The following is a 15,659-nucleotide window of genomic DNA, read 5'->3' on the forward strand; positions in this document are numbered from 1 at the left end:
GTAGCATTAAGAAAATTAAAATTAATCGGTCAAAAAAAATTAATATAGAATTTGATGATTTAAGTCAAACTTAATTAATATTTAGTCTTTCGTCTTATAATAATTATCACATTTACGAATATAAATTGTTTTTTAGTATTAATTTTTTTTATAGTACCCCTTAATTAATAATTCCTCCGTCCCAAAATATAAGATAAAATTGGTCAAAGAAAGTTAATGTATTTGGTTAAAAATTTGAACTAAATACATCAACTTTGGTTGATCAATTTTCCCTTATATTTTGGGACGGAGGGAGTATTTATTTTTTCGTCAAACCCTTTACTATAAGTCAATATTTTATCTTTTGAACTTTATAATAATAGTGTCCATCAAAATATTTATAATAATAATGAATAAATCAACACTTACTAATGATACTATAATGTTATTTTAACATACTTATTTCATAAAATATCAACTATCCACATGATGAGATGTAATTTTAAATTCATTAGTGAGTGTACTTTGAACAAATAGTTAGATACCTTATTCTATCATGTATTTGGTATGGTGCACACATGATACAAAAAAATATATGAAAACATCATTTATTTCGTTTTTAGGTTTAGATAAGTAGTGCTTTGGGAAGAAGAAAAAAAATTAGATATGTAACATTTTTGTTCTTAACTATGACATGATAAAATGTATATCATATTTAAATTACAAAATTAATTACCATTGTGAATTTGATTTCAGTGAATTACCACTTCATCTAAGATAAAAAAAAAATAGAATTAAGAAAATTGAAATTGATATAGAATTGATGAATTTAGTCAAACTTAATTATTATCAACAAAAAAAAAAGTGCATCTCATCAAAAGGAAAAGAAAAAAAAAGAGTCAAACATAAATTAATATTTATTCCCAAGTCCTATAATAATTCTTACATACTCCCTCTGTAACACTATATAAGCAAAAAATATATTTTTATATTCATTGCATAACTAATGTATTTGGTCTATAATATTGACCAAATACATTAATAATGCAATGAACATAAAAAAGTAATTTTTGCTTATATAGTATTACGGGGACAGTATGTAATAAACCGAGCCGGCCCTAATTTTTTTCTTCTTGCTTCAAAAAGGGGTGATTTTCAGAAGACAATCTAAGAACGTTAAAATTGCATTCATGATGCATGGAATGCTACTCAAGGACTCTAACATAGTCCCTCGATTGCTATAGATACTTATCATGAAAAATATATGAAGTGATGCCACTATAATATTTGAATTTATCAAAATCATACTTGGTACTACTAGCAAGAACTAAATTTGAATACTAAATTAACTAACTAAAGAAATTTAAAAACCAAAATGACCGATAATAGACACGATTATGTTTATTTTTATAATAGATCATGTTCCACAGTATCATCGGAACACTTGTTAAGCATACTAAAATAAATAAAAAGATAAAATTAAAAGATACTAACTTTTTACACTTTTAAAATATTGAATACACAATTTTCAAGATGAATGTTTAACTAGTGATCACACTTTCAATTGGTTAGGTCTATAAGATCCATGATCGCACTTCCAATTTTGAGCATTAATGTGTATGATATAAAGGTTAGGTATTTCAAGAGTTCTTAGGTGGATGAGATGGTGCTAGTTGGGTATTTTTTTTGTTTACAATCGAGCAGAGAATCAAACATAGGACATCATGCATCTTACTCAAACCATTCACCACTAGACCATGGTTAGGTAATATAAACTCTAAAGTCTAAATAATCTTGTGAGGTTTATATAAACTCATAAGAGATGTCTAATATTAAAATAACCTATACACACACAAACACTTGGATAAGTAACTCTTAAATGTATACTTTATAAGATAAAAAAAATGTGAAATAAAAAAAAAAAAAAAAAACTTTTAAATGTTCACTTTCAAACTGTTTAAAACTACAAATTCCAACACTCTTTCTAATATGCCATGGCATTTATGTCTTGAAATGTCTCTTTAAATAAATAAAATGATTTTCTAAATTGGGACAAATATTATTGCACAGTAATTATATATCTGAATAATAAAAATGTTGTGCCATTATCACAATCTTGAGCCATGTTCATCCAACATCTTCAATGTAAGGTCCCTTCTTCTAGTACTCATCATGGTGCAATTACAAAAAGAGGCTGCATGAAACACAGGTGTGAATGAAGTATTTTGGTTAGACAAATGCGACAAAAATGTTTGTATGTGACATTGTCGTTACATAGCCGCTATGTGACAACAATGAGAGAGAGAGAGAGAGAGAGGTGTGAATGAAGTATTTCGGTTAGACAAATGCGACAAAAATGTTTGTATGTGTGACATTGTCGTTACACACTATAGCCGCTATGAGACAACAATGAGAGAGAGAGAGAGAGAGAGAGAGAGAGAGAGAGAGAGAGAGAGTACCAGGTCTATGCTGACTGGTTTCGCATCATCTACCAGAATCTCAACTATTGTACCTGATCGGTCGGCCTGGAAAGCAATGAATGAGAGCAAGTAATTAGAATTGTTTTTCTAATGCCTAAATAACTATAGCACGACACTTCAGGTCGAAGGCGTGTCCGAAAACTTAAACGACAATGACATGTGTGTTTACATAAAGTTAATTCTATTTTCTCAAAGTATTTCCAGTGTCTACATGTTGGTCCCCTTGTCATGCCCGATGTTTGTGTTTGTGCTTCATAAAAAATACTAAGTAACAAGAGCTAATGCAATATAATAAGATAAGATGGAAATAATAAAGTAAAACAAATGCAATGTGCATGTGTGTTACATGTCTTTGTTTTTGTGAGTGCTATAGCCTATAGTAATAGAACCTTTTATATGGATTTATGTATTTTACTACAAAGGACTATAAATAATCTAAGGTAATAGTGTGACAAATTTCCAAACTAAAAGGAAAACAAATCAAGATAGTAAAGTTAAAGGAAGAATAAGATGCAAAAAAACCATCATAAAAAGGACAAATACACATACTTCAATTTCATTCATCAGCTTCATAGCCTCAATAATGCAAACAACCTGTCCTTTCTGCACTTTATCTCCCACCTGAAACATCAACAAGACGAATGAGGCTATCCATAATTTTAATGTTAAGAGTTTGTTTGGATTGGCGTATTTGAACTTATATATTGGCATACGGTTCTGAGACTGTTTGGGAGAACTTATAGAAAACCTTATGATATGTCTATAGCCGTTTGCAGCTTATGAAAATTGTTTGGCTTTATTTTATGTTCTGTTATAGAAATAAAGTATACATAAGTGCTTATCATGTGATAAGAGCTTATGCAAAAGTGCTTATCATGTGATAAGCTCTTATGCAAAAGTGCTTAAATAAGTTGTGTATACAAATAAAGTCTAATACATGCCTTAACAAATGCTGGTTCGCCAGGTCCCGGACTTCGATAGAAAGTTCCTGCCATCGGACATTTAAGCGGTGGATGAGATGATGCACTTGATTTCGGAGGAGGCAATGCCGGAACTGCTTTTGAAGGTGGAGCACTTGCAGGAGCAGAAGTTGCAACAGGTGGTGGTGGTGGTGGTGCTTGTGGAGAATGATATACGGGATAGGAAAATTGTTGTTGCGGCGCTGGTGGAGGTGGTAAAGCTTCCTTTTTCCTTATCATGAGCTCATAGCCTGCTTGCTTAAGTTCCAGCTCCACAATATCTCTAGAATCCACAAGTCTGCGCATGAAATAATATCAGTATGATGTAAACAAGGTTTAATTACTTTGTAGGTCCTTCAACTATTTGAGGATTTGTAGACAGGTCCCTAAACTAAAACAAATTGTAATTGAGTCCATGAATTAAAAATATTTCATTAGATCGCTGAACTAATTTTTTAATATATAGTCCCTAAACCTTTTTTTAATATTTATAATTATTAATTAAATTCCTAAACTTTAAATAATTTGTTTCTAGGTCCCAAATTTCATGGACTTTAATGGAGTACAAATTATTTAAAGGTTTACGGACTCAATTAAAAACTTCTTTTAAAGACCTAATAATGAATTACTAACAAACTCAGGGACTCGGTTACAAATATTTTTAGTTCACAGACCTACAGAAACAACTTATGTATTGGCATAAGGTTCTGAGACTGTTTGGGAGAACTTATAGAAACAACTTATGATATGTCTATAGCCGTTTTCAGCTTATTTCCATAAAATCTCTAGGATAGCTTATGAAAATTGTTTGGCTTTATTTTATCTTCTGTTATAAAAATAACTTATGCATAAGTGCTTACTTAACAAGTTCTGAAACTTGATTCATAAATGTGGAAACTGAAGATGCATCGATGGAAGTGCTTGGACCAGAGGGTTTCCCATTTTGGTTATCTTTCTCTATTGGTGAAGCAACCTTAGGTTCATTGACCAATAGAGGTGCAGAATTTGAAGAATTTGCAATAGTAGCAGCCTACACAACATACAGAGCAATGCATATAGTTAATGTTCACAAATTAATATTATAAAAAATCACCATCGCAGCAGAAGATTGATGACCACTTTTTCGTTCAAAGTAAACTCAATGCGAACTAACCTCATTAGGATGTGCTTGAGACTTCCAGACAGAAGATTGCTTCCTTTCGAGGCACTGTAAGACAACAATTACGATGAACACATGAATAATCAGGAAGAAAATAATGCACTTCTTCAGGTTATAAGATACTGAAAATTTGTGTAATCCCCTCGTAAGGAAATTAAATAAATATAAAGACAATTTATGACCATACTATTCCAAGACCAGACTTCATGATAATATTCTCATATTATTGCAAGCAAAAACACTTATCCCTTATAGCAGAATTGCATACAAATTGCTATGTCTTTGTACGAATCCATTGGATTCACTAAAAAAAAGACTCATAGAATATAAATATATTTTCTATGTTTGATCGAAAAATTACTATGAGATATAATAGAACAAAACACAAGGGGCGACAATGTACACGTACACGAAACACATAATATATTTTGTTACATAGTAAAATAAGGAACAACTTTTTGCCCAACCCCTTCTCTCCTATAAGCATTGACAACTTCACAACCAGATTTCACGGGCGAATACATCCTCAAAGAAACTCTCACACACATGCTTCACAACATTGAACTTGGTTTGTGCTTTGTAGTCGGTTCTGCTAGACGAATCAGTCAATATGGATCCATAGAACACCAGAATGTGTGAAAAGTTCAGGACTTGGTTTGAGATGTGGGTTTTGTGGAAGAACTTGGAAGCCGAGGACATGATCATTCAGTTGACGAAGGATTTGGCTTAGGAAATTGAGACATAGATGTCACTAGTTGGGGAGGCCTTAACCCAATATTGTCAGTCCCAGGTTATGGAAAATAACGGCGTGTTCGAATTCCGCTATGCCATGGCACTATAGCCCCTATTTGACAACATTTTGTACTAAATAACATATCGCTGAACAATAGTGATTTGCTCAAGTTCCACTTTCCTATGGCGTTATACCACCACTATAGCCACTACTAGATGAATTAATTGCAAAATTTAGGCATTGGTGCCCTGTCTTCCAAATTGCAGAAGGAGATCAACCACCAAATAACATTTGAAACAAAAAATTGTGGTCTCCTTCGATGTGCACTGAACCAACCCTATGTCGATAAGGACTTTTATGCTCAGAACTGAACATTAATGTAAAGAGAAAATTCACAAGATTCAATATTCTTTTTTTTAAGAAGTAGATTCAATATTCTTAGTCATGCATAAACATTCAAAATGACGAGGGAAAAGGATCCCATAAAATATGTTAAAGTATCACTTCTTTCTTTATGCAAAAAATAAATAAAAATTGGTTAAACACTTGGTTGCAAATGGTTTGAACAAAATAAAATATACAAACTCATTATATACTGCAGGAAGTACTGCAACAGTTGGGGATGTAATACTACGTGTTTATAGATAAAAACATGCATCAACTGTAAAGTATGAAACGTTAAAGAAAGCTTCAAATAAGATTAAGACTTCAAGGAACAAAAGGTTTTCCTTTTCTTTTTTTTTTCTTTTCCAAAAATGTAAATGACACTCATAAAACCAACACATAAAGGACAGTGATGGAAATTGATATGCCATATGCTAAAGCGGAAATATAGACGAAGACAATGACTTAGCAATTGAAATGTCACCATGCTAAAGCAAGAAATAATTTAACAACACGGCACCAAAAAAATATTCATCCAACGAACTTGAATTCAAACAAAAAATTACATATATTAAACCTTCAATCCAGTCCCTAAACTATTATTATCTCTCGTATACATACGGCCGTGAACCGTAGAAATATAATAAATAGTCCCAAAATTTTTGATAGTATATCAAGTTAGTTCCTCAATTACTTTCAAAATATGAGAGTGTGATAATTTAGGGACTAATTTTTATAGATCAAATATGAAAGTTTACTCAATTGAGCATATTCTCAAACAATACGCATACATACTACAAAATTATTACATGCAGTGACATCATCATCAATCACTATAAAAAATCTAAAGATGAAAAAACAAAGCAACATTCATTATTGAATTTCAAACTACAAAACACAGATTCATCAATTTGACATAAAATTACAAACCTGAATCCCAGTAGACACAAAATCACAACTCACAGATCCAAATGACTGAGATTTGTTAAACCCCATCTGCACATTCTGTCTTGAAGGAGTCTGAGAATTCATCAAACCCAAATGATGAAAAGAGAGACATTTAGGACAAGGAACAGTGGTGAAAGAAGACATTTTGAAACAAACCCAAGAATCAAAAAATGGTTTTTATTGATTTAGAACTAAAATGGTGAAATGGGTTGATGTGATTATAAGGGTTTTTGTTTTGGGTAGCGATTAGATCGAAGAAGGTTTTGGGAGTGATGGTTTATTGAAGATGATGGAGAATACAAAGAAGGAATAGAATGGAACAGAACAGAAGAGTGGGTTTTGACAATGTGGCTTCGATGATAACAATGTGAAACATCAACAACGTAATTTCAACTAACTTGGAACAATAAATTTTCGGTCACTGCATTTTTTTTGTTTGCATTTGTTTGTTACCGTAACTAGTTGCTGTTTTCTTTATGGCTAATGGTGCTTTATATATATTTTTGGTTTTATATTGTCTTTAAAAAACAAAAATGTCTGAATAGGTCCTTAAAGAAAAAAGGTTTGAATAGATCTCTTAAAGACATCTTCGTTAATCAGTTTGGTCCCTAAAAAATATCCGAATAGGACCAAACTGATTAACGGATATATCTTTAATGGACTCATTCGAACTTTTTTTTCTTTAAGGACATATTCAGACCTTTTTTAAAGGACCAATTTGAAACCAAAAATGTTTTTAAAGGACTATTTTACTAATTAAGTCTTTGTTTATTCTAAGTAGTCCCAATAACCGATTAATTCTAGAAACATTAGTCCGAAAAAATATTTACATAGTCACAATTTTATTTTATTTTTAAACAAATATATGTTCACAAATGTTTAGACATAATATTTTTATTTTTTTGGCATTAACCCTATAGTTTCCATTTTTCAGGAGAGGAGGCCGATAATTTTGAGTTGTCCGTGAGATTAGAAAAATCTGATTAAGAATTATTATTTTTATCAGAAATCAAACTCGAATTCTCCCAAACAATTTATCTTAAAAAAATATATTTAGTCACACATATATCAAAACATAATATATTATTTAAAATATATATATTATTTAATTCTTTTCGAAGAGAAACCATTTTTCAAATATATAAAAGTGACCAAATATTAGTCCTTAAATAGTTGTCACCACATACTAATCAGTCTTTATTCATTAATCACACTAATCAGTCTATTGTTAACGGAAATAATGTTTTAGCACGGTATTTTAAGTTGACATGTTCTGTCTAACTCGCTTAATGAATGGGACGGAATTATGCAGGTTGGATTGGCTCACTGGCATTCTAAAGAAAGAAGAAAAAAAAAATCCCTAATTAAGCCACTTTTTTTTGTTTGTATATAAGCTTGAAAAACAATCTTTGCAATCCCCCAATCATTGTGTTGTCACTCTCTAATTCAGCCATGGTAGTTGCAGGAGAGTGAAGGATATTTCTCCTCAGGAGTTTGTTAAGTCTTATTCCTCTCACCTTAAGCGTTCCGGCAAGGTAGTACACTCAAAATTTTACATATTTCATTTTGTGAATACTATGCAGAGGACCCCTAACTCAACCCTCTATGCAGAGGATTGTCCAAACCATATGGGCTCTTTGCAATATAGTAGGCAATGTGGCATCGTAATGGCGGAATGATTTGACATATATTTTTACAAGAGTGTTGCTATTTAGTACGGATGACTAAAACAACGAAACACGCGATAGAGAGAAGCTGCCAGTTACAAATAATTTTTAAATATTAAAACAATATAATTTTGGCTTTTGACAGAAATCATGGGTAGAGGTTAGTGTTATTCTTTGTTTTCTTCAATCTATGTTTCGTACTAACCGGTATTTTCCTTTTTACAACCGTCATGGTGATGCCATATGTCGCAATGACACGTTTAAATGGAAGGGTTTTGGCCTTCCGCCACCGACAATATCTTAACATACGCGCCTCATCCTCCTTTAACAGGGTTTGATGCCTTATTATAATTTAGAATGTTGATTAAACATGAGCTCGACTACATATGTGGGGAACGGGGAGGGGAGTTTCTTAAGTCATTGTGTGGGGTAGTTTTTGGTGTAAACTGGATATTCTTTGCACGTAAATGCATATATTAATCTCTCAAGCCAGGTAGGACCACGATGGGCAGTAACTCCCTCCCTCTATGAATGTCAATTAATTATTTAGTTTACTAAAATTGTAGTTACAGAAAGCAAGTTTCACTTTGTAATAGTTATACTCTTTACTATGTTTAATTTGCTAATGTGTTTGTGGTTCGACCTGTATATTTCTCGTCTAATGGCTTTTGTTTATCTTTTTCATGAACATGAACGGAAGCCAGAGAAATGGAAGCCGTCCTCCACATTTCTGTAAGAGCAGTGGCGCTATTGCTAGACACATTCTGCAACAGTTGCAAACCATGAGTTTATATTGTAAACGTGGACATAAAAAAGAAACAAGGCGATGTCCCTGTGATCTTAACTCAGTTGCATTATATATACAGGAGGTTGGGGTTCGAACCATGGACACTACACTTATCCACGTTAAGGGTGGAAAACAAATGTTGCTTATTTAAAAAAAAAACAAAACAAAACAAATGCAAAAGCCGTATATACATTTGCTTTTGTCACCCAAGCTAATATAGTTTTCAGTTTTCACATGAGTTTTTGTTTCCTTGCAATCATAGAGTTCTCCGCCCAAAAAACTGAATTTTCTACAGCATTTTATTTTAACCTTTTTCAGAGCACTTCTTGTACCATGTTTTGACAACGACTTTCCTTTGCCGTTCTGTCGAAAAATAAGTAGCAAAACAACAAAAGCAAAGAAGATTTGGTTGAATAGAAATTTTTTTTATTTGGAAACAAAAATTTAAGGTAAAAAAGATGGTGACTCGATCAGTCTAAGGGTCTGTTTAGTTCGAAGGAAATAAAAGGGTGGTGAGGGAATTTAGAACTTATAAAAAAATAATTAAATTTACTTTATTTTAGTTTTTATTCATGAAATCATGGGTTATTCATTAGTTATCATAATAATTTTCCCCTCTTATCACTTTCAACTCTTTCTAGATCTCTTCCATTCCACACGACTCTCTCTCTATTAAACCTTTACCTCTCTAATAGCTAAGAAATTTATTCAAACAACACTACATTCCTATAATCTTTCATGGCTTCCAACAACAACAACAACAACATTAAAATCCATGAACACTTCAAAGTTGTTCCTCCACCATCATCAACCCAAACATCAACAACACCTCTCACTTTCTTTGACATATTTTGGCTAAGGTTTCATCCGGTAGAAAGAATCTTCTACTACACCCTCCCAAATTCACAATCACACCCTTCTTTTTTCTACCAAAATATTGTTCCAAAACTCAAAACCTCACTTTCTTTAACCCTCCAACACTTTCTACCTTTAGCCGGTAAAATCATTTGGCCTTCTGATTCTCCCAAACCATTCATCCAATTCAATCCTAATGATGATGATGGTGTTTCCTTACTCATTGCAGAGTCTGATTTAGATTTTAACCATGTGATTGAAAACTCACCCCATGAAACTTCTTTGTCGAATTCTTTTGTACCTCACTTAGAATCAACAGATTCTTTTGCTTCTGTTATCTCATTTCAAATAACCCTTTTTCCAAAAAGTGGTTTTTCCATTGGAATAAGCACACATCATGCTGTTCTTGATGGAAAATCTTCAACTATGTTCCTCAAAGCTTGGGCTTATATATGCAACAAAATCATTGAAACCGAAGAATCGCCAATTTTGTTGCCAAAGTTAGAACCTTCATTCGACAGGGAAATCAAAGATCAAAATGGACTCGGTGATACATTCGCAAGTAACTGGATTGAGATCATGGCAAAAATGTTCCCAGATGAAAAAGGAAACGAACGATGCTTGAAGATTTTTCCTTTTCAACCAAAACTAGATGACTATGTTCGTGCTACGTTCGAGCTCACACGAGAAGATTTGAGTAAGATAAAGCAAATGGTGTTAACTGTTATCCAAATGGGAAATATTTGATACAAATGACTCAAAGCCCCAAACACTGTCATCTTTTGTTCTCACTTGTGCTTATTCGCTCGTTTGTCTTGCAAAAGCGATTCATGGAGTTGAAAAGGAGAAAGAAAAATTTGCTTTTGGGTTCACCGTTGATTGTAGAGCAAGGTTAGAGCCACCAATAACAAATAACTATTTTGGAAATTGTGTATGGGGACACTTAATTGATACAAAACCATGTGATTTCATAAAAGAAGATGGAGTTTTTTTAGTTGCTAAGAGCATTCATGAGAAAATAGTGATGATAAACGAAAAGGGTGCTCTTGAAGGAACTAATGGTGCTTTTGATAAATATACTTCTATGACAAGTAAAGGAATTGAAATTATAGGAGTGGCGGGGTCTAATAGATTTGGTGTTTATGAGATTGATTTTGGTTGGGGAAGGCCGGAAAAGGTGGAGATAGTATCAGTTGATAGAGGTTTAACCATTGGTTTGGCTGAGAGCAAAAATGGCAAAGGTGGAATTGAAGTTGGGTTGGTTCTTAATAGACATGCCATGGATCTCTTTACCACTTTGTTTCTTGAAGGTTTGCATTAATTGATTGAAGAACAAGTGCAACATGCCCGAAGAATTTTTGGTTTGTATTTCAAATATAAGAGTTAGTGAGTTTTCTTACTTGAGTTACGTTTTAAATGAATTTATTTTGTAATTTGTTTTAGTGGTAGCAAATATTTATTTTGAATAAATTGATTTTATAAGTTAACAAGTGCCCACTGTTTAGCATTTTCCTAAGTTTAAATAAGCTTAATATGTTTTAAATAAGTTTAAATTTTATCATGAATATGTAGGCTATATAGTGTTTAACTTGTTTGTGCCTTTTATATTGCAGAGGTAGGAAATTAACTTCTAGCGGTCGAAGGGATCTTGACCAAGTTGCTGGGCAGATGGAGGTTGCAGCTTGATTATTGGAAAACGATGGTGCATTATAGTGTTCTCTAGGATTTACTATTTCTGAGATAGCATTGATGAATAGAGCAGCTTGCTCAGTGTTTGACATCTTGTAATTTCTTTATTTGAGCATATCCCTTATTCTTGTCCTAAATTTTGGATGGCCAAGTTTTCATTCAAATTCTGAGAGTAGCTTTATTATTATCTTGTTTTCAAACATGTGGAAATTGAAGGGAACATCTGTTTAAACCAAACAAGCATTTTGTTGGATTGATGATTTAGTTATAAAAGATGATTTTAAGATAATGGGCTATTTGCTTTTCTGGTGTTTTTTGGCTCATGTTCAGATCTTTAGATTTTGCTGTAGGCGTTTTCTAGGGGTGTGAGCTGCCTGCGTTTCTGTTGTATTTTGCTGCTGTTTTGATCTGTAGGTTCTGGGGCGGCCTTCGCTGGGTATAGGGGGCAGGCCTGACCTTGTAATTTTAGGGGAGCAAGTCTGTACTTTATTTTTGGTAGCTTCTCTAGTACCTCTTGTGCTAGAGGTAGCCTTAATAATATTTTGCTGATTCAAAAAAAAAATAGATAATGGCTATGGAGCCAGAGAAAAGTGTCTTATTTAAGTTGTGCCTGGTTAAAAAAAATTATAAATTATGTTAAAGAATCCTATGTTCATACTATATATGAAGTTTATGTTACATCTTCTACTACTTATACCCACACTTTGCATGAGAGTTTCAAGAATTGCAGGTGTAACATTCAAATAAAAAGCCTCCGAATCAAGATACTCAAAAGAGACTCAAGAGGCTGTAATTGGCTAAACTTGCAAGCTATACAAATTTGTTCTGTTATTCTTTCCCTGGGAATGCTACCATTTTGAAAGAGGATAATCCCAGCACAGTGAGCAATATCAAATTTCCAATTGTGGAAGGTATAGGGCCAGAGAGACAGATTCCTTGGAGGAAGAAGAAGATAACATAATTGATCAGACTTCCAATAAATTGTTTTCCTAGATTATTTTTCCATTCCTACAGAAATAAGACTATATTATGTTTACACATTAAAAGTTTTCAATTGTTTTGTAAAAGTAAACATTTAATTCCAGCAGTAACAAAACATTTTATTGATTGATCAAATGAATTGATGCTCAAGCTTCAATCTTTTTAAACACTGTACAAAAGACCAAAGCCTGTGCAACTAAATTGGTTGCAATGTAGATAAATTCAACATTATTCAGAGAAAAGGATGAAAAGAACATATTCACTACAAAATTAACATCAAAAGGTGACTTGGGAAGCTTAGTTAAGGCAGGAGGAGTATGAGTTCATGCCACTCCATGATGATGAGCTGCTGCTGCATTTCACCTTCTTATGAAACTTGGGTTCTTTAGGTAGAGTAGGACACTTCATTGATCTTATTCATACAAAAATAATAACATAAGAGACATATTCCGAAGAAAAATCTACTAAGGCTCACCAATAAATGCAACTTTAAATCATTAATCGCGTTACTAGATAAATCCTCACCTCCTTGGGATAAAGGGTCTGTCAAAATATGGCATAGGTTGTGCTTTTGGAACAAGCTCCTTCCGCAACCTTTTGATTTCTTCTTCTTCTGCCAACTTTAGTTGCGAGCACACAAGAAATCATCAGTATTTAATGAAAGAAAGCATAGAAACATGAATATATAAATAGTAGTGTGTGTACCTTCTGTTGTCTCTCCTTTTCCAATTTATATTGCTCTATTAAGAGCAATTTTTCTGCCACCTGCATAATTAACATTCATCAAAATCTTGTTTATATTTCCTACAATTCACATATTCCATAAATGTAGAGAGGTCCATTATTCATAAATCTATGAAATCAAGAAAAAACCAAAGTCAATAATACACAAAATCTTGATAAAGTACAACAATGAGGAGAAAATGAGGAAAGAATAGGCACCTGTTCATCAAACTCGGCGCGACCCAATGCCCGCATATCAGTATGAAGCTTCAGGTCAACAGGTATTGTAATTTCTTTGACCGGAGGCTTTGCCAAGCACTGTTACATTAGCACCAAAAGAATGTCAAACATCGTGTATCATTATAGCAAACATAGGACCATATATATGGCACTTAATTATAGTGAACTTTTGTGTTTTGGACTACAACATGGTCATACAACACTCAAACAAAGTACTTTTCATTACATAGCAAAACGGCCTTACCTCGGGTTCATCTGTTGTCCAAGGAAGACCTTGTGCAACAGGAATCCTTTGTTTCTCTTCTTCTGTCTTCATCTGTTGTACCTTTTGTTCAAATACCTCCTCTTTAACCTTTCCCCTTTGCTACATTGATATTCCATAAACGAATGTCATAATCCAAACTCTTTGGTTAAACAACAATAATAATATATAACTTTAGAATGATCAATCAATCAATTGTGATGAATTACGTCAGTTCTAAGCTTGAATGGTTCTGGACGGGTGACTTTTGGCAGCTTCTTTCTCAACCTCCTCGTTCCCCCAACAGTGGTCGTTGATGATTCCAAGCTCTGCAAAATTCATTCAAATTATATTCCAAAACTCTTAACTGATTAATATATCATTAATTAATAATTATACTGCATTGTTGTTGATGAACAAATAACTTACATTTCTCCTGCTGCTTCTACCCCCTCTAGAAGTCAAACTGCAACATGTTGTAGAGAGATAATAACAAACATCAAACAACATAACACTGAAAATAGCACTCACTCATTCACGAGTATATAACTTAAAACATTCATAAATTAAATAAAAGAGTTAGCTTATTTATGCTCAAATAGTCCTTGAAAAATTCACATACAATAACAATCAAGCTTCATCCCACTAATCGGGGTTGACTTATTTATGCCCAAAATGTTCTATCATATACCAATTTCCATCCAACTCATTAATCTCTAAATCTCTCTTATAAAACTCATCTATTAAATTAAAACTTAGCTTATTTGTGATCAGTAGCTATCCAATAACCCTTGAAAAAAGTTGATTTTCTGTCAAAACTAATCAAATCATAATTGGTAGTATTCAATTGCAATCAAAATAAGCCATTTGAAAAAAAATCAATTTTTTCTCTCAATATAATCAAAACTAAACACTTGGATTAAGCAGAATCAAACAAACCTGCCACGCGATCCATCCCAAGAAGAAGAGATCGAGGCACGCGGATCCAAACCAAGATTTTGAGATGTCAAAATCAAATCTGATGGACAAAATGTAGAACCAGAAACCTTCTTATCATCCTCTTCTTTTTGATCTTCATCCTTAGAATCAGGTTCAAATAGAAGCTTCTCAAAAGCCTTAACCAAATTCTTAACTTTCCCGGACCCAATTTGAGTCACACTCTCTCTTACCTCTTCCCTCAATCTATCCCTACTTCTCTTCACAATCAAACCTTCTCCTTGTTTTTCAACTTCTTTTTCAACAACTACACTATCAATTTCACCAATTTCATCTTCAACATCATCTTCCTCTTGGTGATCCCGATTCTTGAAAAACTCTTCTTGAGACTTTCTCAGATTATGATAAGCTACACAAACACATTTCCTATTCTTCTCTTTACAATTACAAATCAAAACCCTAGAATCTACATCACCATCACCAGAAGGTTGAGAACCACCTTCCTTTCCAATTTCCTTCTGTTTCTTCTTCGCCACAACAACGAATTTCCTCTGCCGCAATTTATTTCGAACTGAATTAGGGTTTATCGGATTCCGCGGCTTTTTCGAAGAACAAGAAGGTGGTGGAGTATTAGGGTTTACATTCTCAGTGTGTTTAGGTGTTTGTTGAGATTTGGATCTACATACACGTGATGGAGTCATTGTTTCTCCGGTGGTGGTGGTGGTGGTTGAAGCCATGTTCGCCGGAAAAAGTGGTTGCGATTTTAATCGACGATTAGAATGATGAAAAATGAAAGGGATTGAGAAATTTTGAGATAATTGCGGAAATTGAGAGTGTTATAGTTGAAGAAGACTCGTTTTTTTTTGTAACGGCTAGTTTAACTGGGACTCACATGATT

General features: G+C 33.2%; 3 protein-coding genes across 3 annotated transcripts; 1 reads left to right on the top strand and 2 right to left on the bottom strand.

Annotated features, from left to right (window-relative positions):
- Positions 1–1,895: 1,895 nt before the first annotated feature.
- Positions 1,896–7,124, bottom strand: LOC123892494 (biotin carboxyl carrier protein of acetyl-CoA carboxylase, chloroplastic-like). The gene is made up of 7 exons (XM_045942289.1): positions 6,625–7,124; positions 4,572–4,625; positions 4,279–4,448; positions 3,401–3,716; positions 3,009–3,080; positions 2,439–2,504; positions 1,896–2,173 (listed from the first exon to the last, which is right to left on the bottom strand). Exons 1-7 carry the CDS (start codon positions 6,784–6,786, stop codon positions 2,150–2,152), a joined length of 864 nt encoding a protein of 287 aa, XP_045798245.1. The 5' UTR covers positions 6,787–7,124; the 3' UTR covers positions 1,896–2,149.
- Positions 7,125–9,712: 2,588 nt separating this feature from the next.
- Positions 9,713–11,877, top strand: LOC123890579 (phenolic glucoside malonyltransferase 1-like). The gene is given in 3 exon segments (XM_045940216.1): positions 9,713–10,668; positions 10,670–11,312; positions 11,565–11,877. Coding segments are annotated over 2 exon segments (1,437 nt in total). The 5' UTR covers positions 9,713–9,834; the 3' UTR covers positions 11,273–11,312; positions 11,565–11,877.
- A 603-nt stretch (positions 11,878–12,480) lies between these two features.
- Positions 12,481–15,659, bottom strand: LOC123890580 (protein WVD2-like 4). The gene is made up of 8 exons (XM_045940217.1): positions 14,765–15,659; positions 14,255–14,291; positions 14,056–14,154; positions 13,829–13,948; positions 13,564–13,662; positions 13,327–13,386; positions 13,147–13,241; positions 12,481–13,033 (listed from the first exon to the last, which is right to left on the bottom strand). The coding sequence occupies exons 1-8, from the start codon at positions 15,496–15,498 to the stop codon at positions 12,919–12,921; spliced, it is 1,359 nt and encodes a 452-aa protein (XP_045796173.1). The 5' UTR covers positions 15,499–15,659; the 3' UTR covers positions 12,481–12,918.

The sequence above is a fragment of the Trifolium pratense genome, linkage group LG6 (genome assembly GCF_020283565.1).
Source record: "Trifolium pratense cultivar HEN17-A07 linkage group LG6, ARS_RC_1.1, whole genome shotgun sequence".
Lineage (NCBI taxonomy): Eukaryota > Viridiplantae > Streptophyta > Magnoliopsida > Fabales > Fabaceae > Trifolium > Trifolium pratense.

What these genes read in the sequence shown, in the direction of transcription:
- LOC123892494 (XM_045942289.1), bottom strand. Translation starts at nt 6,786, where the DNA reads ATGTCTTCTTTCACCACTGTTCCTTGTCCTAAATGTCTCTCTTTTCAT. An exon ending in TTGTGTCTACTGGGATTCAG is followed by an intron (nt 4,626 to 6,624) that starts GTTTGTAATTTT and finishes GTTGTCTTACAG; the next exon opens with TGCCTCGAAAGGAAGCAATC. An exon ending in GCGAACCAGCATTTGTTAAG is followed by an intron (nt 3,081 to 3,400) that starts GCATGTATTAGA and finishes TTGATGTTTCAG; the next exon opens with GTGGGAGATAAAGTGCAGAA.
- LOC123890580 (XM_045940217.1), bottom strand. Translation starts at nt 15,498, where the DNA reads ATGGCTTCAACCACCACCACCACCACCGGAGAAACAATGACTCCATCA. An exon ending in GTAGAAGCAGCAGGAGAAAT is followed by an intron (nt 14,155 to 14,254) that starts GTAAGTTATTTG and finishes TGAATTTTGCAG; the next exon opens with AGCTTGGAATCATCAACGAC. An exon ending in GCGCCGAGTTTGATGAACAG is followed by an intron (nt 13,387 to 13,563) that starts GTGCCTATTCTT and finishes TTAATTATGCAG; the next exon opens with GTGGCAGAAAAATTGCTCTT.